This window comes from Orbicella franksi, chromosome 2 (assembly GCF_964199315.1).
Source record: "Orbicella franksi chromosome 2, jaOrbFran1.1, whole genome shotgun sequence".
In the NCBI taxonomy this organism is placed as follows: domain Eukaryota; kingdom Metazoa; phylum Cnidaria; class Anthozoa; order Scleractinia; family Merulinidae; genus Orbicella; species Orbicella franksi.
Window position 1 is genome coordinate 26355347 of NC_138146.1, and position 24777 is coordinate 26380123.

The 24777-nt window shown below is 36.6% G+C and overlaps 2 protein-coding genes across 3 annotated transcripts in view; one reads left to right on the top strand and one right to left on the bottom strand.

Moving 5' to 3' along the window:
• LOC145478938 (tyrosine-protein phosphatase non-receptor type 13-like) overlaps positions 1-7805 on the bottom strand; it is a 49438-nt gene extending 41633 nt beyond the window's left edge. For both annotated transcript variants that reach the window (XM_081457138.1, XM_081457137.1), the window contains exons 1-8: positions 7588-7805; positions 3612-3726; positions 3246-3400; positions 2216-2311; positions 1519-1604; positions 827-892; positions 546-638; positions 298-384 (exon numbers count right to left, since the gene is read on the bottom strand). In XM_081457138.1, coding sequence (XP_081313264.1) covers positions 298-384; positions 546-638; positions 827-892; positions 1519-1604; positions 2216-2311; positions 3246-3378 — 561 coding nt within the window. In that variant the 5' untranslated portion in view covers positions 3379-3400; positions 3612-3726; positions 7588-7805. The remainder of the gene's footprint in view (positions 1-297; positions 385-545; positions 639-826; positions 893-1518; positions 1605-2215; positions 2312-3245; positions 3401-3611; positions 3727-7587) is intronic.
• A 1647-nt stretch (positions 7806-9452) lies between these two features.
• On the top strand, positions 9453-20092 carry LOC145478939 (tetraspanin-5-like). Its single transcript, XM_081457139.1, has 8 exons — positions 9453-9706; positions 12978-13166; positions 14432-14506; positions 14989-15084; positions 15691-15801; positions 16481-16531; positions 17212-17328; positions 17877-20092. The coding sequence occupies exons 1-8, from the start codon at positions 9635-9637 to the stop codon at positions 17955-17957; spliced, it is 792 nt and encodes a 263-aa protein (XP_081313265.1). The 5' UTR covers positions 9453-9634; the 3' UTR covers positions 17958-20092.
• The last annotated feature ends 4685 nt before the right edge of the window (positions 20093-24777 follow it).

Here is a 24777-nt window from a genome sequence, read left to right on the forward strand (position 1 = left end):
TAATCAATAATGTAAAGATAGTAAAGTTACTAACACTACTTTATCAGGTTTCCTTAGTTTTTATTACAGTACCTGACCTGGATGAAGTGAGAGATGTTGAGAATGTAGTGTCCTGTCCAGCAACCCAGTAGTGAACTCAAACCCAGACTACTTGATCAGGAGTCAAACAAGTCAATCATTAGGTCCCCTTACCTCTCCCCCCTTCACCCAATTACATGTACAACATCAATTAACTTTGTTACATTCAGAGATAGGATCAGTCGTGGTTATCAAACACTGATTAAAGAGTCAACTTACATCTGGTACATCATCTCCCAAAACAGCAGTAACCATGGATGTAATGATGTCACCGAAACGTCGCCTTTTACGATGTCCATGGCACATCTATGCACAAAGACAAAAATCTTGATAAAAATGCTTTTTGGAAAAAGAGTCTGGTCTTGGACCTTTGTTACACAAATATAGACTGAAACACCAACATAAACAGTGAAAAATACCTATTGTAATAATTTAAAGACAAAAGAAAAGGAATGCAGATAACTTACCTCCAGAACTTTTGTAAGGGAGGTCCGTAACTGAGAACTTTCTTCGCACATGGAAAGAAGTACATTTTCTAGATTTTCACTCAAATTAACTGGCTGTAAATTTAAAGAAGTTTAAAATCAAAACACATGTGAAATGGACTCCAACTGCAAAGGTCGACTAATCATACTACGCAGGTACTAGAACTGTAAGGGGAAAAAAGCATGGCGACCACTACTTAAGAAGAACAATGTCTCTTGAAATAAAAAGGTAATACTAGAGTACATTTACAAACATTTCTCACCTTTCCAACAGGGATTTCATACTCTGCTGCATGATATAGTGTCATTCCCAGTGAGTATATACAGATCTGTTAAACATAGCAAACCAATTTTAGAATAGTACATCTTTTCTTGATGAATGGTTTGCATGTATCATACATACATGTACAGTAGTATGTTTGGAGGAAGAGTTTGAGGTACATTTAACAATCTTGTGCACAAGCACTGAGCTCAGACACATGTCAAAGGCCCAGAATTTAATTCACAAGCACAGTAATTTTGCATTGTCAGACTGGCCTTAACTTAGGTTCTTTCAGATTTGGATCTTAACTGACTTTCCTTCACCACATAACTGTAGGCTGCCAGATTACAGCCTGCCAGCACATTTTAACAGAGCTGATTATGAAGAGCAGTGACAAAACAAGTTACAGTTACAGCTATTGTTACACAGTAACAATTCTATCTTGAAACAGGCATCAAAAATTTAAAAACTTTTTTAAATAAAAAATATTAAAACAGAACTATTAAAACTTTGCTACTGTAGAGCAAGCAAAACGTTTCATTTCCGCTGTGACAAAAAAAAGAGATTGAGGAAAAACTAGGTTCTAAGTTATTATACAAGGATCAAGTAAGTATGTTAACGTGTACACATTTAAATTATAAACAGCAAAAAAATATCTATTTGATTAGGGGAACAATAATATATATTGAATACCTTTTCTAGAGTTCCCTCACTTCCAAGGGGTTTGTTGTGTCTTGAGTACAATTCTGGAGCTGTGTAAGAGCGATTCCTTGATGAAACTGAAACACAATTTTGGGCAACAATGTTAAACATACATGTATGACCAAATCAGAAGTTACTATGAACACTTCTTTAACATTCACAGATTCACAGGTCTCAAATTCTTGGGTGTTGAGCTCAGACTTAAGAGGTGATAATTTATTACATCATGTGTAATGTTATCAGAGTTTAAGTGGGAGAAAAAGTCATCATTGTCAACAACCCAACAAGTACAGCTGTGATGGGATTAAGAAGCCATCCATGTACTACACTTACATCTATGTTTTCTTGCACTTTTCACCGGCTTTGGGTGTTTGCTTTTAGCCCAACTGGCTCGCTGGATTGTCAGTATTCTTACTGGTTGACTTGACTGATTACACATTACTTTTGATAACACTTGACTGAACACTACTCAACCAACATGCCCAAAAGATAGATGTGAACGTAATATTATTTGAACCTAGACCTTTTCAATAACGCTATACAGCTTCACTTACTGAAGACTTGTGAATCTGGCAAATGACTGGAAGGGACTTTATAATTATAGTGTTTACTCCTACACCTACACTGTTACTTGGCTTAATGTAGATTACCCTCTGTGTGTAATGTATCAGGATTTGACAGATCTTACCTGTGTGCAGTGAGAACTTAACCTTGCCATTGTGGCAAAGAAGTAACCTTTCTGGTGTAATTGTGTATGTAAGAAGACCCTTCCTCCTTGCTTTACCTGGTTGATAAATCAAACACAGATTGGTGAATCTCATTGCAATTAAACACATGACCGTGTGAAGGTAGTAAATGCTGCCTAGACTAGTACAAAATAAAGCTGTATCATGTCAACTGTTTTCCAATCTGAACAAGAAAACAATAATTGCAAGTCAGGTGTGGACATCTACAATACAGTGTTGGTTCAGTGTATTTTTTATCTGGATTAAGAAAATATTTTTTTAATAAAAATATACAAAACAAACTTGGTTAAGCCTTGAAGAAGGCCCACATCCAGTGGGTTTGTTGTGTTTTGAGTACAATTCTGGGGCTTTGAAAGAGCAACTCCTTGTGGAAAGTTAAACACATTTTTAGACAATCATGAACACCAAATGACCAGATATGAATTTAATATCAACAGCTCATTAACATTCACAGATTTGTAGGTATATTCTTGGGTGTTGAACTCAGACTTAGAGGTGATAAAATTACATCATGCATAATGTTATCAGAGCGTAAGTGGGAGAACAAGTCACCATTGTCAACAACCCAACATACAGTATACAGTTACTCATACATTCATCCATTTATACACCTGGGATGGGCTAGATCTTATCCAGGAGAGTACATGTAGAGTACATTTGCTACCAGTCAATTCATGCCATAGAGAGTTAAGAGCAAGTAGAATCTAAATTTTTTTTCAAATGAAGGTTAAGCTTGAGAAAGGTTCTCACATTGTTTACAATGTGGATTGTATGGGAATCCAGGGCTGTGCTCTAGAAGTGTCCGGGTGCCACAGGCGACTAACTTTAGTTGGAAAAAATACTTACTTTTCAGATAAGCTTAGGTGCTAGGCACCCAGGATTTCATGGTTAGGAACCTTTAGACTCCTCATAATTTTTCTTAGACCACAGCCTTAGAATCTGCTTTGCTTCTCCTTCAAACTTTAATTTTACCTTTCACAAATACATCCTGCAATGCTACACTTGATTGGGACAGCAATGCCCAAAGCTCTTCATCACTAAGAGGGCCTGCACGCACCTCAAGAATCTCATCTAGTGTGACGGAATTGGCTGTCAGGGCAGGCATGGTTTCAAACTATCTTGGTACTCTGAACAGACAAAAGCAGCATTGAATTACTTTTCTAAAAATGGATTATTGACCCATTGATAGATGTGGGGATTCAAAAATTTTAGTACATTCAGTAACTTCAAGAGAAATGCATATCAAGGTTTTTTTCCTACTGAAAATATACTAAATTTCAGGCAACGAAAATTTTATTGAGTGGTTAAAAACATGGTAAAATATGTGGTATATATTACCTGAAATAAAAATGCCTGAAAATCAAAATAAAACATGGATTCCGAAGTTTTCTCTGCTTCATCTTTTGCTGTCAGTCTTGCTGTTCTTCAAAACCATGGGCCCACATTTTTGCAACTAGAGTGGAAATAGTAAATTTCTCATGTCAAGTTATTACATGTATAACGTAAAAACATTATGACACAATCTACAAGCCTGCTTAATTAATATCAACTTTCTTACTACATGTACAATGACTCGTACAGTGTCCTTGTAAAATTTACAAACAATCTACAGTGTAAGCACACACATTAATCAAATTCAAAAGCCATGGTAATGCACTATACAATAAAAAAATTTTGACTGACTGTTCACTTGACTAAAGAACCCATGTACACATGGCAAACAAAAACCATTCTTTTAAGAAGACATTAATTCTATTTATAGCTGAAGTGAGTTACATAGAAACAAAACACCACTAGGCTAGTAAAGTGTAACAAATTTATATTTACCACTGATCACACTGATAACATCAGCCACTTCATTTCAGTAACAAAGTGACATGTGACTAACTGGGTGTTGAGCTCAGACTTAAGAGGTGATAATATTACATCATGTGTAACGTTATCAGAGCGTAAGTGGGAGAACAAGTCATCATTGTCAACTGCCCAACATTTACAGTCACTTGCACACTTGTGCATTCATGCATCTGTGATCGGTTAAAGGTAGATCTCATCCAAGAGAGTACCCATAATAATTTTTATTCCTTATCAATTAGCATTACGGAGCAAGTAGCTGATCTAAACACCACTTTCTTGTCCTGTATATCAAAACTTAAACTACATGTAATTGCATATATATACTGTCTGTTTTCCTGCACCTTGCTAGCTACATAATACATTATTTTGTGTTACAGATTGTATTCCTCCTATATCTCTTTATGCCATAAGGCACATAAGGCTTACTTATGAAGCCTTAACTCTCTAATGACACCTCTCAGTAGACAGCTGACAGCTGCTTTCGCACTGGAAATAACTGTCAGTCATGGGTACAGTTAAAGGTGTATACTTGTGAATGGAAAGAGACACTAAGAACATAAAAAAGTGGTTCCAGGTCACTGCTCAAACCCAGACCATTCCATCCAAAGTCAAATGCGCTAACCATTAGGCCATCACATCTCCCAATAAATTACAGTCAAGTATTGAGTAAAAACTAAGATGACAACACATTGCCTCAAGTGTAATGACTCAAGAAGCTTTGCAAAAACACGAGCTAAGAGAAATTATTAAAATTTCAAGTTTCAGTCCATTAACACAAGTTGTCTCAAGTGCCTCTTGTACATGAACATTATGTTCTCAATCGAAATAACTCATCTCAAGGTTCTAGCTGCTTAAATTTTATGTTTCAGAGAAAGCCAGCCAAAATTAATATAATACAATAATACAACTGCAGATCTAGACATTTAATACAGTCCACCTTAATTAACCTGGTTGATAAAAGGTGTTAAAAGCAGATTCCTTGCCTATATTGTGCATGTATTGAAGATTCCGAAGTGACTCAGTATCAAAAACCTTTTAATTTTAATTTAGTAACACAATACAGAATAAAACTATCTGATTTCAAAGTAGAATTCTCTTTTAACTTTAAAGGCAAACTACACTGATGGAATTATCGGGGGTCTGCAAAATGCAGTTTTCACATCATCATGATCTAAATCTTGTTCACAAGTCTGTATGAGCAGTTAAGTAGTCACCATCAACCTCAATAGAACCCACTTCTCCATAACAACTCACTGTAGATACCATCTACAAGAAACATCTGATCAATATACTTGAAATATCAGTTGGACCGCAAAACACATTTTAACAAAATACATGTAAATACTCAGTATGAACAGGTAGACAAAGCTTGCCCCTGCGGTCGCCCCCTGCGATGGTTAATAAGACTTTGGTGACTAATATAGTCTATGGTATCTGCCTGCGGTACTTACATCTTATAATTAGCCAAAAATTATTTTTTACAACTGCTCATAATTTACCACTAATATTGAAATGTTGCTCACTACATCTTATTTCTTGAACACCTCAGATTCAACACATGGAGGAAGGCAGGGGTGGTGGCAAAAGACCACATTGCTCAGAGAAGAAGGATTGATGGCCCCATTCTCCACAAGGAGAGAAGGGAATAATGATGATGACATCTTATACTGTATCTCTCAAACCTTTTATCAAAGCTCTTATATCACTGAATGTACACATATCACTCTTGTTATCAAAGGATAAACAACGCAATATTATATTTCCAGTTGCAATACACAGATTTTTTAAAAAAATGCTCCTAAAAGAATTGAAATACATGTAACTATTATGGAAAAGAGGACTGTCTATCGTATTTCAGAACTTACATGAAACAGGATACAAATCAAAGCTTAAAACTAACAGTCAACTTACACAGCCTTAGATAGCAAGCCTATTTCAAATCCTTGCAACATGTCTTTTGCTTTTAAATTAGGTACCCATGTTTGAAACATGAAAATTATCATATTACAGAGTGCTGCAAATTGAAAATTCAATATCGGGTATTCTGAAAAATATTAAGCCACGGGCAATGATATGACAATGATCTGCAGTCATGTTGCACGTACTGCAGATGAAGCCGGTGGCTACACGTATAAATGTAAGCCTGTGAAGTGACATCAAAACAAGCCCAATAGGTGGCTTGATAACATATAAAGCTCCTCCTGACTACCAAGACAAGGAGATCTAGAGCAAAAACAATTAACAAAACTATTTTGGGAAAAATAAGAAATGACTAATGTAAGCTCAAACACAAGGGGAAATGGTTAAACATCTGCCAAATATCAGTCTATAGCTTGCAAGAGATAAAAGGTGTTTATAAGAAGTGACCACTGCTTTGGTACTGTAGAAACTTCCATAAAATATTAACAAGCATAAATATTATTAGTGTAATGGTACAGGGTGGCTGAGCAATTTGGTTTGTGGAAATAAGAAGGTCTCATTATGTCAATCTTTCCAATTTTTACTAGCCTTTTCACAAAATTAAAAACAGCTCAGAGTTTTGAGAGTCAACAGCAAGAGAGAAAATATTGTATGTTGACAATTAAAATTCTAAATAGAATTTAAGCTTATGAGCAGAATCCAATTTTGAAATTCAAATGAACCAGCAGGCTAAAAATACACTGTTACACATTACCTTGGAAAGAATGCATTAGAAAATCAATTAACATCACTTAACATATACATGGTCAAAAATCTAAATCTAAAACTGTTTACTCTAAAGCCAGGATTTTCGCAAACAATCATCTACACAAGGCGATCAAACTCGCTTCTTTAGCTTTAAGAATGAGTTGCTTCATTTTTGCAAACCATTACTGCAGCTTCATAGAATTAAGCTTACGTTGACCGTATAAACAAAAAAGTTTTAAAGCAATATTCTGGTTTCCGATCCTAAACGAACCGCAAATAATTGGTTACACTATTCTTACTTGTGGCTAAGTACAAAAAAATTAAATTTTCAATCGAACAACAATGTTCTGAAATAATCAAGCAGACCAGAAGAACGGAGAACATAAGACTTTACCCTTAAAATTGTTTAACACCCTCCACCTCAGCTACTTTGTAATTCACCTTCAAAACAACTACTGTGTTTAAAAGATAAAATGAGATTACCGGAAAAGTGAGAATCATTTGTAGAGTCCCATCGCTTCAGCTAAATATTATGCCTAAGGTAAACTTATCTTATAACAACGATTTACTAACTGGCACTGAATTGTCTTCTACATATCAAATACCCAGTGAATCAAATACCTTTCTTTTCATTACAACTCTTCTCTTGACGACGGTAAAGTCTTTTCGTGTGAAAACGGTCCCACCTTCCAATCTACGTTATCGCTTTTCGATTTAGAAATCAACTAGAGATACAGTGGAGTCTATTAAACCGCCGATACGATACGAAACACACGCACACATGGAAGCTTACCGCAACCAGCTGAAAGACGACCAAAACAGCTGATACAGAAATCCACCTTGAGCAACCCACGTCCTATGGAAATTTCACTTCCACTAGTGTACTATATTAAGCACTGTTATAGAATACTGAAAATCCTTCCTCTATTCGTTGCACCTGGTGCATGTAAAGGATGTCCGATCGGATCTTGTTCACGGCCTCACAACAGCCATCACAACGACTCAACGATAAACACTCCGTCAGGATTGGCCACAAAGAACCCACGTGACTAGTTGATTCCACACCAATGAGTCATCGCCGACATTTTGGCTCGTTATTCAAATTTCGCCTACGCAAAATAGCGTAAACGAAATGGATAACGTGGACGAGGATAAAATATATTAAAATATAATAATAAAATTTCATTTGGAGAAAAGAATCATTCCTTCTTGTGGTATGAAAAGGCCAGGGAAAAACAAATAAAAATCGGGTAACACAGTAAGTACCTGGTAAGCAGGTAAGCTTAATTTATTTAAGCTTACTACAATTTAATGCTACAGGAGCTAAGGAAGGATCAACTCGGATTGCTAGTTTGATTTAAATAAGAAAAGCAACTATTTAAGAACAGTCGAAGTAAAACCAAGTTGTCATTCTTATCTAAATTCGATTTGATCCGGTCCGGGTTTTGTTCCTGTCCGAGAGCGTTTAATACATATTTTTATAAACACAAAATGCGGAAAATGGCACTACGGCCAGTTAGACTAAGTAATGGCGCTCCGGTTAGCCTAAATAGCGCTCAGGTTAGCCTAAATACTTGGGTAAATATAACTTACTCGACAGTGGTTAGCTCTCAATACCCTTTATACAGACACCCGTGCTATACCCCGCACCCGTCCCCTGGGCGTATCCCACATAATCATTGCAGAGACCTTTACAACAAAAATCCGGGAGATCGCTAATTTTACCTTCTTAGTCCTAGAAAAAGGTTGTTCAAAGTAGAGTCAAAGTAGACCTATCCTAAATGCGTCAAATGTCAAAAAAAAAAAAATTATCTGCCGGAAACGCCAAAAATTGGTAAAATATGTCTGTAAAATGGATCAGTTTTTTTTTTTTCCTACGTATATTGTACAGGAGATTAGTACCCTGCTTGCCAGAGAATTTTTTTTTTTTTCGAGGGGAAGATCGTTTTTTTCTTTTTTTTTTTTTTTCATGTTTTCGTGCTGAAGCCGCTATTAGTGAGCGGCGAAGGAGACTTGGCATAGATAGGCATCATGAGCTCTCGTCTCACCCAGTAGTGCCATTTCGTCATTTCACCATTTCGCGTTTTAAACACGCCCCCTGCCTGATCTATAAATTTCATTGCTTCGCTAAAAGTGGGACTCTGAAGCGGTAAAATGGGAACTGGGATTTTTTATTAGGAAAATGGGTTTGGGGTCACTGGGAAACAAAAAACTGGAATTAGAATGGGACTAGGATTTGGGCAGAAAACAGGCTGGAAAATGCGACTTGGGCCAGAAGCTCCTGCTTGGGCAAAATTTGGGCTGGGAATGGTATCCAGCTCCCTCTCCCTTCCAGCACCCCACCCCACCCTCTCCCCCAGCACTTGTAAGACTCTTCCTGCGGGACTAAAAAATATCCTGGTCTTAGAAAATTGTGTTTTTAAATATTTACTAACTGGTCTTAACCCATGGGGTTAAGACATGTATGACATGGTTATCATTTGTTGTAAAATAAAAAATTGTAACATTGGAAAAATAGTAAAATTCCCTGCGTTCTTTAAATATTTTAATCCGAGTCAGGGGATCATCTTTTACAAGGAGAAGCAAGAGGCGAGTTTTCTCCTAGAAAATCAATGTCTTAGTTATATTTGATTCAAGTTCAACTTCGAGAGTTTCGCGTTTTGCGTGCGTGATGTCGTCACATTTCGTGGGCGGAGCAATGAAAATTTCCGAGAGGAGACTGGTTACCAATTGGGACTATTTTGAGTCAGCGAGCAGTCGAGTTACGCCGAACGTCTGAGAATATTGCTATTTTTCTTCACTTCTGTATGCTATTCTTGTGAATTCTATATCAAGTAACGATGCCCAAGGATAGTACAGAAGTTAGCTGCTGTGTCAAGTATCTTCTCTTCTTTTTCAATGTGTTTTTCTGGGTAAGTTTGCACGACAAATATACGAATATACACATCATGGTGATTTGTTGACAGGTAACACGACCTTCTCGCGAAAATGAATATAAGACCATGCATAACACCATCACCTGATCTTTTCTTCTTCCGGTTTGAATAACATGATGTTACAAGTTTTACCTTGACAAATATGATTTCAGTACTAGTACAACAAAAGTTGTTAGTTCCCTATTTCCGTTTCATTTCGTAAGGAACTATATCCATCTACGTCTGAGGCTTTCAAATGTTATAGTACTTAGGGCAGGTTCAAGTTTTGTTGCGTTTTCCGTTTTTTTCCTTTTCATACAATAAGCTTTCGATGAAGCTCACTCACTCATCCTCTTCGCCCCTTCGTGAGTGGAGCATGCGCATAAGGCCACGATGAAGCTATGGAGAGTTAAATGATCATGAATCGCAAGGCACGAGTTTAGTGTTATTTGTGAAAGATGTTGATTTGTTATAGAGCAATATTAATAGCCTGTACATGTTAATGTGAAAAATCAGGATTCCATATTTTCCTTCCTGGATCAGTGTTCTAAAGCACGCTACCTTCTGTCTGATTTGACTTTTTGAAGACAGATCATATTTATTCATACTAGCAGAAGCATAAGCTTCTGATACTCCATGAAGTTATTTTAAGCATTGTTTTTGAGTTTTGAGTGGCATATTTGTCATAAAATATGCCATAGGGGACTTGATTTTTAAGTATCAGGGTCCGGAATTGTGACCATCTGGTTGCCAATGGAATGTTGGGGATCTGAGGCTTGTTTCTCGAAAGCCCCAGAAACTTTTCGGGCCCACAAAGCCATTTTTAGATCATCTGTACCTAAAAACTGAGACATGTGTACACCCACAACTCTTTATATGAAGAGAACCTCTATCATATTAAGAATATGTGAATATCACAGCTCTATGAATCATAAGGTTTGAGATTTTGCTACGGCTTTCTGGGTGCAAAAACTTTTCAGGATCTTTGAGAAACTGACCCCAGGCCCTGGTTGTTTAAAAGGTGGATAATGCTATCCACCAGGTAAATCACTATCCAGCAGGTAGCATGGTTTGTTTTGTTAACACTTATCAGCTGGATAGTAATTTGTCTGCTGCATAGCATTTTCCAGCCTTCGAACATTCAGGGCCAGTATTTCAAAGTCAGTGGTCAGCAGGCTTTTAGTGTCTAACTTTTGGTGTTTTCAATCAAATTTTAAAATTATGAATTTCAAACTTTCATAATGAGAAAGTACTAAAGAACTCATTCAAGGTTGGGATTTATCGTGGCCTTCAGAAGATGTTGATCTCTTCGTGTTAACTAAAGAAGATCTGTAGTGAAAAAATGAAAGATGCGAATACTGTAGTCTATTTTAAAAAATATGTATGAAAAATACCTTTGCATAAAGGAGAGTCTCTGACTCACTTGGAATCATTCAAGGATAAGAAGAATATCTTTTAAGCAAAGAGATGTCTTTAAATTTACTTCTTCTATACATATTTTCATGTTTTGTTTTGGAACAACATTTTACAGCCCCTGTTGGCGAGCAAAAATTTCCTTATGGCAGATGGAAAAATGTTAATCTTGACACCATGTTTGACTCATTAGTGACTATCTGCACTTGTAACTAATGATATATTATTTCAGACCACAGTGAAAATGTAGATAATAAATTATTATCATTGAAAGTTCCACACATACACTTAAATAATCCTCTCAGGAACTTCTGGCAACTCCTAAAGCTGGACAGAAAGCATACACTCAGAAAAAGAGCCTTGTTTGCAGTACCAGCACCAAGACTATCGAATACTATATTTCCATGCAACATAAGGACTAGTAATTTTAGTGACACTTTTAATTAAAACAATGAAAAAAAAATTGCCAAAAAAATGACACAAAGGTTAGTAGTTTTGATTATAATTGAGCTGATATTAAGTTTGCCTCTTATTTAGATGTATAAATTTATATATAGTAAAATATTAAGCTTACTGAAATTTCAATCAACTTTTCAATTCTAGATGCACTTACAATTACTCAAACCTAAAACATTGATTCAAAACCAAATGTATCTGGTTATGTCCCATCAAGTAATAAAATCAGTTTTAATTATTACTTGCCAACAAAAATTGATAGACTTAAGGGCGGTGCCTACTAAATACAAAGGTTTTTGCGCCAGGTTAGGACCATGCGGAAAAAGTAGACCTTTGCACGGGCTATTGGAATCCACAAAGAAAAATGGGGGTAGCCATGCATTTTTTTTTTGAGATAATTAGCCTTGAATCTCAGCAAAAATGCTGACTTCAGCATTTTTCTAAAAAAAGAAGGAAAGGATATTTCTTCACAGATTTCCTTAGAATTCGCCTTTACATACAGAAAAGCAAACACATTATTATTTTATAAAGATCTTAAAACTTCATGGTAAATAGTAACATAAAAACCATTTTTGGTATGTTTTTAATAACAAAATCTTTGCAACAGCGCTTTTGGCATCTCTGACAGCCTTCCTCTGGTTCAGCTTAAATACAGTCTAAATACCTTTTGCTCACAACCAGAAACTAATTACGTGTTGAATAGGCTTGCCATTTCCATTTCACAACATAAAATGTAGGGGTAACCACACATTTATTAAAGTTATTGATCTTTATTGAAAAGTTTTACGGTGCCCGTTACATTTTTTCCTGTTACCTCCCCAGTAAGTAAACCATTTGCATATCTCACACTTTTTTTGCGTGCGCACTACGCCATCTGCAGGTCCATGTTTACAGTTGGATTTCAGTGTAATTTTTGACAGATAACAGCTAGTTTTTCAGCTGGAAGACGTTAACAGTTAGTGGTTAACGATATGCTGCTATTCTAGTGTTCCTGGTTTAAGTACAGGTTCATTAAACTTGATTTGGTCACAGTAGGAAAATTTTGCTTTCATTTAATCATGTACTTGGTAGCGTAGTTGATTGCATCAATGTCAACCCAGCGTGCATGTGGCACTTAAACCATGCCTTGCGTGATGTGCAGAATGTGTGCGCACTAACAAAAGTAGGCACCGTCCTTAAATTGGATTACTGTAGCTAACAGACTCACTTCAATTCGACTCAATTAAATCTTTCTTGAGGAACATTGAAGCTACTCTTGTTGCAGTGTACGTTTGGATTGGCATCAAACAATAAGCCTTTGCAATGGCACTACAAAATTCCTCTAAAATAATGACTGGGAAGAGGGAATTGTGTCACTTGAGACTTAATTGAAAGTTGTTAATGTTTCCCTTTCTCACAGTTGATTGGAGGCCTTACTGTAGGTGTTGGTCTCTATGCACGGTTTGAAAAGACAGCATATCAAGACTTCTTCAATGACATTGTTATGGACCCAGCCTTTGCGCTGATCATTGTCGGAGGGATCATGTTTATCCTTGGATTCACTGGTTGTATTGGTGCTTTGCGAGAAAATGTCTGCCTTCTAAAGTTTGTAAGTTTTAGTTTGCCATGTATACTAGTATTTTATTTATATAGATCTACAACTTAAAACTTGTGTTAGGTAATTTATATTTACCTGTTTTGTAGAGACCAAGGTTCACCAAGAAATAAATTCTTGCTTTTACAGTAAAATTTAATGAAAAGTAAATTTTACTGTAAGTCATACACCAAGGAAATTGTCAATTCTGAAGTAGCTTTAAAATACAGAGCAGTATATCATTGAGAGCCGGGATAAGTCGCTTGCTTGTATTACCGATGTCTTACCAGGCTTATTACTACATTAATTTAGACATGTCTTCTAAAGTAATCAAGTCTAGTAAACAGTAAACAGTAAACAGTATGAAGTAATCAAGTATATTAAACAGGCCAGGAATTTAGGAGTTGCATTCGATCAATGTTTGGATTTCAAAGAACACGTTAAAATAGCCTGCAAGAACACATTTTTCTGCATTCATAGTATAGCTAAAGTTAGGCAATACCTATCCCAGAGTACTACTGAGACTATTGTTCACGCTTATATAACATCGCGTTTGGACTATTGTAACGCCCTACTGTACGGTCTCCAAAGTATCTGATTAATAGACTTCAGCTTGTACAGAACTCAGCAGTTTGCCTTGTTACCTTGACTAGAAGGCAGAAACACATCACACCAATACTAAGGAGCTTACATTGGTTGCCAGTTCATTTTAGGATTATTTTCCAAATATTGTTGTTAACTTACAAAGCTCTGAATGGACTGGCCCCTGATTACATTAGAGACCTACTGCGATTTAACTTTCTGGTCGCACACTAAGATCTTCAAACAACAAGTTGCTTGATGAGCCTAGAGCAAATCTTAAAACGTATGGTGAAAGGGCTTTTTCCGTGGCGGCACCAAGGCTCTGGAATAAACTACCCCTCCAGATCAGACTTTCATCATCAGAGGCAGTTTTTAAGGCTAATCTTAAGACTTATCTTTTTAAGCGTGCATTTGATTTGTAGTTTTTACTTTTTATTTGTAGCCTAATTGTATTATCTAGCGTATTTACTTCTTAGGATTTTAACTTTTAGGATTTAGGATTTTAGGTTTTTAAAGGATTAGGATTTTAAACTTAGGATTTTAATTTTAAAGTATTGTAAAGCGCCATGGACAATTAGTGGAAAATGGCGCTATATAAATGTATATTTATTTGTCTATTTTATTCTAGTTTTTTTCCTTTCAGCTTATAGCTGTATGAAATTTAGATGGCTAATCCCTTTTTGTTATTTTTTTTCCAGTTTTCAGCTATTCTGGCCATTATATTCTTCATCCAGTTAGCTCTGGGAGTGTTTGTCTTTGTGTTTCAAGATAAAGTAAGTCTGTCAAATTTACATTTTTTGGCATTTCTTGTTTATAAAATTTGCAGCATAATCTATTATTAACTGAAAGAAACAAAGTTAACATACTTACACTGTATACAAATAACAGAAACAACAAAGAATGATCATGGTTTGGAAATGATTTTTCCAACTTGCATTGTTTTAAAATACTTGCTTGTCATATATAACCTTTATTCAATTTGGATTTACGGAATTCCCTTTACTGCTTATATCTCAGAACGAGAGAGAAAAAAAGAAAACAACAGAATTATCCAGAAAATTCACATCTAGTTATTGTATGGCAAGGTAGTCTTGAGGTTAATCGAACATTCTGATTGGTTCTTTCTTGCTGGGGATTTTGCCAAATCTAATAAATATGTTTCCACTGAATCATGCTTTCTGTCTGTAGGAAATGTTTAATTAATGTACGTCAGTGTAACTTAAGTAACTGACAAGACTTCAATGTTGATTTTCAGGTTGAAGGCTTTGTTTCAAAAAAAATAGAGTCAACAATCATAAACTACAGAGATAATGTAGACTTGCAGAGTTTTATTGATGGTGTTCAACAAAATGTGAGTGTTTTTTTGGTTTGTGCAATTTAAAATACCAGTAATTATTTATTATAAGTTCATTAAATTACTGTAAATAAGTTTTCTTAATTACCAACTATTCTGTGATAGTTAACATTGTGACCGAAAAGGCCTGTTGAAGGGAGTCGCAATAAAGTATGTCTGCATGTATGTAAGATAGTGTACATGTACATATCACATATCATTATCTATATTTAGTATTCTATTTTTAATGTGGTCTTCACGTTATATTGAATTTATGAGATTGAAAGTTCTGCTTACAACTTCTTGGCAATATTGCTGGAATAACCCAGGTTCATAAGGAGAATCAGCTGATTCACAGCAAAATGTTGTGTGATGCATGTAACTTATGCAACTTTCTTGGGAACATAAGTATTCGACAATCAATTATTATTAATTTTGTTTCAAAATACTATTAGAATCTAGACCTTAGCTTTTGGCCAGCTAACCTTTGGAGAAAAATTTTGTATTAATTATTTTACCATAGTTGTTGATAGAGTGAAGGTCATACATAATAATTATTAGTATAATAACAATAGCATAGTTAACCTGCTTACTTTACAATTTCCTGTCATTTTTCTCATGTAGTTTCAGTGTTGTGGTGGAAAGGACTACAATAACTGGCAAAAGAACCTTTATTTCAACTGCTCCTCTCCTGGTGCTGAAGCTTGTGGTGTTCCATTTTCTTGTTGTCGAGAGGTAAGTTGTTTTGTGAACATTAAAACTAACAGCACCCATAATTATTCCAGTGACGAATGACACAAATTTTACATTTATATTCACATATATAATGAACAATAAACATTTATTTACATCTTTAATTTACATCAATATGCATATTTACATTGGTAGTCCTATTTATCCACCATTACTACACTGTATCTCCACTGTTTCTGTTGACTTTTTTAAAAACAACTGGACAACTGAGTTGTGTAAACCCTGTGACTTGATCAAATCAATACAATCAATACAATCTTTATTTAAACATGAAACATTAGTGAGCCTAAAGCAAAGGTTCATCTGTTATACTTATAAATGTATGTATATACCTTCCTAAGATGTATACAAAGAAACTGCTGGAAAAAAAAAACTCTCTGAGCTATTGACAACCAAACAATCAACTAATACAGAGATTGCAATGACAGTCGACCTGGCCCAGCTGAAGTTCTTTGAACTTGGCAATGAAATTCTTGAGATCAGGTTTCTCTTGATGGTGTGTATTTGCAGAGGTTGAGGGAGAAAAGTAAAGGTACATGTAGAAAGGGGAAAAAATACGATCAAAACTTTATCATCAACACCACAGAACTAGTTTAGGCAACTTTTTCATTTGGTTTCATAGGAACTTTAAATAACATGATAACTGTTTATTTTCTGACAGGATACTCTCAACACACAGTGTGGCTATAATATCAGAAAACCCTCATACACTGTGAGTAGATTATTATTGTTCTTTTTACTGAGCAGCAACAATAACAACAACAACAACAACAACATGACTTTATTTGTACTCAGCTAGAAATTAGAAATTAGATGAACAAAACTAAGTTAAAATAAAAAGAGTACATGGCTGCTCGAAATAGACAAACTGTAAATAAGCCATCCATCACAAGTGTCCTTTTCACATAAGTCTCCACTGTGACGGTGGGTGAGAGGCTATTGGCAAATTTGATTGATAAGGCTCGGTTCACGCTAGCAACATAATGACATAACAACATAATCACTTAAATAATTATATGTTGGTGATATAAGCATCATCATCTGTAAACCCTCATATAGCAATGCCTGTATAAATTTTTCAAAAGCAACAGTATTTAGTAGAGGATGATAATAATAATAATCATCATCATCATCATCATCATAATAATAATAATAATAATAATAATAATAATCGATATTTAAACAGGGTGACCCCTTCAGTCGCAGGACTGGTATCAATGGGGGCCCTGTATAACGTAAAATAAAAAGAGCATGTATAAGTAATATATATCTATAAAAAACTAACTACTTTAAAAGATACGCTGAAATGTTTAAAAAATTAAAAAGCTTAAAAAGGTAGTAGCGTTCTCATAAAAATTGGATATCTAATTGGATATTTTATTCATGCTTTAGGAGACCGATAGGAACGCTATTATTTACACCAGAGGCTGCATAGAAGCAGTGAAGGAGTTTTTCAAGGAGAACATGATTATAATTGGTGGGATTGCAGTTGGCCTGGCTTTGATGCAGGTGACTTTATTGAAATCATAATTTAGTTAACTGGCTTTTAAAGGGTTTGTAACACCATGCCAGTCAACAACATTTTACTGTTTGTGATAGGCATCCTATATGATTCTTGTAGATGTAGCAAAAATCACATTCAACTGCTGCTTGACTTACAAGTTGGTCTTACTGTGCGCCCCCTCCCCCTCCTTCTAAAAAATCTTATTTAATCATATGATACAAACACTGTCTTGTTTTCACAGTCTTGCAGTTTGTGTAGGTGAATATTTCAACACCAAAAATGCTTACACTTTTGGTTGAAAATCATACATTCTAACTCAAGGCTGTGCTCTAGAAGAACATGGGTGCCACAGGCAACAAACTTTTGCCTTTGGATGAATATTTTTTTTCCTATAGGCATGCTGGGCACCCAGGATTTCATGGTTAATAGGAACCTTCGGGCTCATCATAATTTTTCTTAGAACACAGCCTTGTTAACTTGAAACTTCATTAACAGGCCCAGTTTTTCCTTTTTGTTTAAATTAAATCAATAATTTTTTTCCTTTTAATTACAGATCATGGGCATTTGTTTTGCAAACAGCCTTACAGCAGACATCAAGATGCAGATGGCGAGATGGGAACGGGACTACTATTGAAAGTGTTTGCTTTTTAAGTCCATCAGTAGATGTAGTATATTTCAAAGCAGTAAAGGTTTTTATACATTTTATAATGATATCAGCTATAACAAATAGAACCCATGTGCTCTGCATACAGAAACTGATCATTATGGATATATTTGCACCCAATCCTACAATGCACTGGTTGATAAACATAAGTATTGTATTTATTAACTAATGTATTCATAACGCATTTCCATCTCTTAATTTTACAGTAACATATTAATGAGAATGTTTGGAAAGGAGATGAGACTTGAAAGAGTGAAAGAAAAAAAAATGAAAGAGAAACATAAAAAAATACTCAGACCATTGACTCCCAAATTAAAAGTCCAGTTTGCAGTGTAGTTATTCTTTTTTTCCCCATTCCCCAGAAGCTTGATTTCTTTTGACACAAATAATTGAAATCAAGGTGTTAATTTGACATTAAGGTTATGGTAATGTCATCTTAGTCACTGCTGTTCTTTGTATATTTTTCTCAATTATATTGTTAATATATTCCACACATTTCAAAGTACACTTGATATTGGGCCAGTGTGGTCAAACCATGCTTTACATATACCCCAGTATTGTATTACCCAACACAGGAAAAATAATACTATTGTGCTATGCAAGGCTGTACTCTAAATGCCATGGGGCTCAATGCTTACATTTGGTCATTTGATAAGCATGTTTATCTTGTCCTCTAAAGACAAAAGTTGATCCGTAGGGAGGTCACTAGTTACACACAGTACAGCTGTGCAATACATTGCAAGATGTTGTTTGATGTGATTAGAATCTGTTGAAATCTAGATGAAATATTTTATGAGTAGCTTGGTTTGCCCTCTGTAGGTTTACAGGGTAAAGTCAGGTCTTAAGAAGATGTGTTTGATATAGGTGAACACGGGCAGCTGGGAATCGAACCTATGTTAAAAAAAGCATCAGTGCTCACCATAACTTCCCTACACAAACAGTCTTTTTAGCATATATATGCAGTCCAGAAGAGGAACCACTGCATGACAGGGCAGAAGAAGTTCTGTAAAAGAGACTAGCCCTTTGAGTGGAGAAAGGATAAGTAAAGGAAGATATTTTTAAACTGCACATGGAGTGTATAAAGGTCACCAGCTGTTGCACTCCAGAGTTTGTTTTTTGTAGGGGAGCAGAGATGTTTTTTGTTAGCCGGCAGACAAATTAATATAAATTTTCCATTGATCAAGAGGTGAACTGGCTTCCCACACTTCATTGTCATTATTTTAAAGAGTTTGTAATCATCCTCAACTGCCATGCAGGCTATGTTAGTTGATATTTGGGGCCGGGCCCTTCATATAGATTATCATTGATAGCTGGTCTAATTTCAATGCACTTTTTTGTTTGTTTGTGTTCTTTGTTTCGGTTGTAGTCTCTTATTTTATTTTCTGTTCAGCAAAGATCAAGATGAGTTTCTTCCTTTGAATCATTTTTCAGAACTGAGATTAGATACCAGAATAATTTATGTTTTGGGAGAAATGGAAGAAATAACGTATATTGCTTGCAAAGAAGCTTTTCTGAGGTGAAATAAAATCAAGAAAATTGAACAAAAGTTGACTTAAAAGAGCTGCATCATCTACTTGTGAACTCTTTTCCCAGTTTCACAAGGAAGCAAAATTATATTTAGCGATAATTTTATGAGCTCTGCCCGTGCCTAAAGGCATTTTGGATTACACTTTTGTATCATTACTGAAGAGAGAGAGAGAGATTTAGGCTTGTGATTAGATGCTTGAATGTAAAAGAGTTTGTTAACTACTTGGCTTAAAGAACCACATTTTGGACATGGAGTAAACTTAAACAAAAGTCGTGTGTGGTTGTGGCAGTTTTGCACTGTGATTATACAGCTTGTTTCACGATCAAATACCCACCACTAAGATTGACAATACAAAGGCTATTTTTTCAAACTGATTATTCTGCCCTGTCAGGAGCACAGTCCCTAGTCAGTCCTCACATGGGAGGAGTTATTCCTGCCATGGGTTCGCTTCATGTTGAAAAATGTAGGAAAATTTGTGTGCAATGAGTTTAATTTCCAATGAGCGTTATTATGATGATCTATTTTGCCATTTAGATTTAAGCTCGCTGTGTAAATAAAAGATTTTTTATTGTATGTATTAAGCTTAGTGCTCTTGAATGTGTTGTTGACTGAGCTATAAGTTAGATCACTTTATAGTGTCTTGTCCGTTGCTTGACCTTCTGTCCAAGTGAAGTCTAAGGCTATGTTCACACTTGGTGCCCGAAATGCCTGAGTGCCATTCTCACTGCGCACTAATGTGAACGCATGTTTTTTCCAAGCACTGGCCCACACCAAAATTTTGGCACAGTGCCCATGCTTGGGTATAAGGTCTTGACCTTGTAGTCATACTTGGAGTGCCCAGTGTCTGAACGCAAAACTATTTTGTGGCGGTGTCCAAGCACTAGTGCTCGAGCACCAAGTGTGAACACTGCCTAAAAGCCAGAGACAAGTTGTGGCAGACTGGGATATTTTAGTCTGCAGTGCAGGGGTTTTCCATGTTATCGGTATTAGCTCGCGATCGAGTAGAGTTACCGCCATGTTTTACTCTTTTAGCGTCACTCCTACTCCCTAGGACACCTTTTCGTATTTCCCCAAGTCTCTTGTGAGTTTAAATAAAAAAATGGGCTTTGCTCGCCAAAAGACGCCCGCATTGCAGGCTAGGAATATTTGACATCTACCAAATTAAGACTTAGAGGAATCTTTCGACTGATTTATAGAGGCCACGTTAAACCAAAACTTCTTTCCTAGGGTTCTCTCTCCTCGAGAAAGAGGAAGAGACAAGACCCTGGGAACGAGGTTGTGAAACTATTTGGTGGTTCAAACTTTATGTAAGACTACGAATAATGTCCCGAGAATATGGCTGTAGCTCTAGTATACCCCTGTAAATCCTTGTATACCCCTGTAAACCCTTGTATACCCCTGTTGGGTGGTGCGCAACAACTTAAAACAAGCTTGTTTTTCCCGCGCTACTTTTATTTTCGCTTACTAGCGGAAGGGGAAGGAAATGGCAAATCCTTGCAAAGTATGTGGCAAAGAGGACGCTAAAAGATGTGGAAAATGTCACAGAGTGTTCTACTGCTCTGTTCAGTGCCAACGAAAAGATTGGAAGAGCCACAAAGAGGCATGCAACTCGAGCCTTCAAGCAACTCCAATCGCTTCAAACGAGCATGACTCCGACGAACTACCCAAGGCAGTTTTTAGTCGTCCGTTTACACTCGAAAAGTTCGTTCTTCATGTAAACAGTATCAAGGGAATGACTAAAAGCTGCGCAGAAATGTGGGTTGATTTACGAATGAAAGGTAAAATGCCCGTGGATTCGTCCCTTCCAACTTGTTTCGTGTATTTTACGAGGAAAGGTTTCGTGCGCGAGCACATGGTTTTTCTGGAAGGACCACCGCCACTACAGATGCTGCAGCAAATTATCGACCGGTTTAAAGCCCATGCTGTTAGTATTTCAGTGGAAATGAGGTATAGACATCCTCAAACGATGGATGTCATGAAGGAGGGAGTTCTACTGCAAGTCAGCGCCAAAGGATACAACAAAAAGTTCTTCTTTGATCAAACACACGGAGGAAGGAGCGAGACTGGAGTGTTGTTATCAGTGGGCGATCCTGAGGAGAGTCATATTTCACTATTTGACAGTGCGAGCGTTAAATTTTATTGACCTTGGAGAAAAGTTTATTTTGCTTGTGAGGGGATCTCCCGCGGTCACGCTTTTCTTCAAGATATAAAGGGTCATCAAGGGGGTACTTACTGATTAGGCCATCCCAGGAGAGGGCCATGGGCCAGGGAGGAGACAATTCAAGTCAGGACACACTAGGTGACAAGTGAAACCAACAAGATGCATGGACATATCGCAGTGACATGTTGCAGAACTGTACATGCTGCAACAATAATGTTTTTATTAGTTTTCTTGCGGCAGGCATATGCATGAATTCAAAGCAGTTTGAATTTGTGGGACTTGTTTCACAAAGCAAGTTGTTGCTGTACTACTGCTGCTTGTGCTGTCTAGGTGGGTGAGGTAAATCCATAGTAGTTATGAGGCTCTGGTAGGTGGGGGTACCCATTTCCCCTGTCTGAAATTCGCCACCAGCCATGTCGGCATTTCGCAAGATTCCTATGTCGCCTGTCAGAATTTCGTCTCAGAGGAGTTGTGTCAGGAAATTTGACCTTTTTCGATTAAAATGAGGCTACATGTATAACACATCGCAATACCTTTGTTTATTTAAAAAAAAACCGACACAGTGCTCTCAAGTCTCACGCATTGAGCATGAGGCTCATACAAACGAATTCAATCTTGTGCTCTCATGCTGAAACAATTATTTCTCACGCATTGAAGGTTCCTTGCTGTTTTAGTCAAGTACATTTATAATTAAGTATCTCTTTGGATATAATTTACTCCTTGTATGCTTTGCACTTGCTTTGACCACTTCAGCAGTAGGAATTCTTATGCAGAGCCAGCATTTCTCCAGTCACTGGGTTTAATGGTTACTCTATGGCTACTTTTAAAGCATCATATTTCGACTCAGAATGAAGGAAAAGACTTCTTAGCTGCTTCAATTTTTCAAAATCTTTTAAGGGGCTGGGGGCATGCTTTCTAATGGCTTGGGCATGCTTTCGAGTGCTGAAGTTGCTAACCTCCTAGGGGATGTGGGGACATGCTCCCCAAGGAACTTCTGAAATTTAGGCACTTGGAATTGCTATTTTCAGCCATACAATCGAACCTATGGCTATTTTTACCATGTTTATGTTTAACAACCGTTCTTTAACTCAAAATCTCAACAGCCTCAATCAGATAATCTCTCCTATCTATATTCCTTTGAATTTGGCATAACCCTTATCTTCTGCTATAGACAAGAAGACCTTGGCAGCCTTCCCCTGTCTCTCTTTTCCTTCCATAATGCCATTTGTTGATAATACAGCTTCATATTCTTTCACTGGTGACCCACTAATAAAAATATGAAGCAGACTGTCGAAGATCTCTTTCCTTTTTCCTTAAGCATGTTTTTAGGCATTTTAGGGCACTGCTCACTCAGCTGAGAGTGAGAAAAATACTCAGCAATGACGAACTCAATTTATTGGATGTGGACGTTTTAGCATATATAAGAAAGCCTGGGTTTCACAACCCGTCAACATTGCGCATGAGAGAGGAAAACACATTTAAAACTCTGGAAATGCGTCTTCACTTCGACTCAGATGTTTAAAACAATCTGCATTCTCGGTTCCGAAATTCGTTGTCGGTCTATCTTGCCATTGGTGTCGCTTTCTCTATTTCACTGGAGTAGTCTGTCGTTCGTCACCAATTCATAGCTCTCATGTCGCCTTTCCAAGGCCATGTCGCTTGTCGGAATTTACCCCTAACAGGGTCTCAGTTATCAAATTTAAATTAGCCACCACTGTTAAACAGATGGAAAAGTAACAGCATTTCAAGCATTTTATCAGGTCATTTCCAACTGGGGTCCTTTATATGGCTTATACATGTGAGTGCCTCCCCCCCACACACGCACACTTTGACAGATATGAACTCACCCACTAATAAGGTCACCAAAACCCTATAACAAGTTATGTATCTTTGCAATGTCAGTTAATAGGGTGGGGGAACAAAAGTTAGTTCAGATTAAGTTGTATTAGTTACAGAATGTAAGCCTGCTGTAAAGGAAACTTAAGCAATTATCTCGTACTCAAATTATTGCCCAAGTACCTTGGAAGAAGAGGGTCCTAAATTGGGGTGTATAAATTCCATTTTCCAGCCCAAATTTTGCCCAAGTCCTATTTCCCAGCCTAATATTTGTGCAAATCCCAGTCCCATTTTTTGTTTTTGTAATTCCCAGTCCCAGTGACCCAAATCCCAGGTTTTATTTTACACCTTCAGGCCCCTTGAAGAAGCAATGACTGGCAATGGCAATGGCAATGGCACAACTAGCTCACTCACTTTAATCACTAGATCACAACTGCAGAAATCTTACCTGTTCTCTGATTGCATCATAGAGATCCAATTACTACACAACATAAACAAACATGTGACTTGGTTATGTAACAGCAAAAGAATGATTAAGAATAATGGTTGTGCCTTATTTTCTTGATTAGATGCTGGACTACAAAGAAATGCTGGATTGAAATTGCATCCACAGGGCTAGGTTAAAATGTCTATTTCCAACAATCTTGTTTTTAGGGGTGGGGGTTGAAAGTGTTTTCCTCACAACAATATTTAGGAGAGACAGTGAACAGATGTCCAGTCTGTATGAGAACAACTGAAACTTGATGTACTCTCGGGAAACTCTCAATATTATTAACAGCAGGCTGTCTAATCAAGAATATAGTGTGGTTTAAGGATGAGCATGTTAACATGTGCACAGCATTTATGATTGCTTACAACTGTCACTCATAACATCAAGGGCCTATCAAACATTTTTTGCGGTAGCAGCTGTTACATGTTAGTTACGGCCCTTATTGACAGCCCTGCTATCAGCCTCCAGAGAGGTACCGTATTTGCATAGGTTGGTGTAGGTATGTGAGGAAGGAAAGGAAAGGGAGAAATAGGGAAACAAATCCTGTGGGTTAATTTTAACCACTGATGAAAATTATGAAAACTGGTTAACTTAAGCTAATATATTTAGTGATTGGCCAGTCTTGCATTACCTCGCAAATGATGATGATTATTAAATAATGAATCAATAATCTTCATACATATTTTTAAGTCAATTTGTACTTGCACTCAGCCTGGCACCTAAAATGTGGCTCCTTGATATTAGGCAAGGTTAGGCAAAATTAGGCTTGATTACC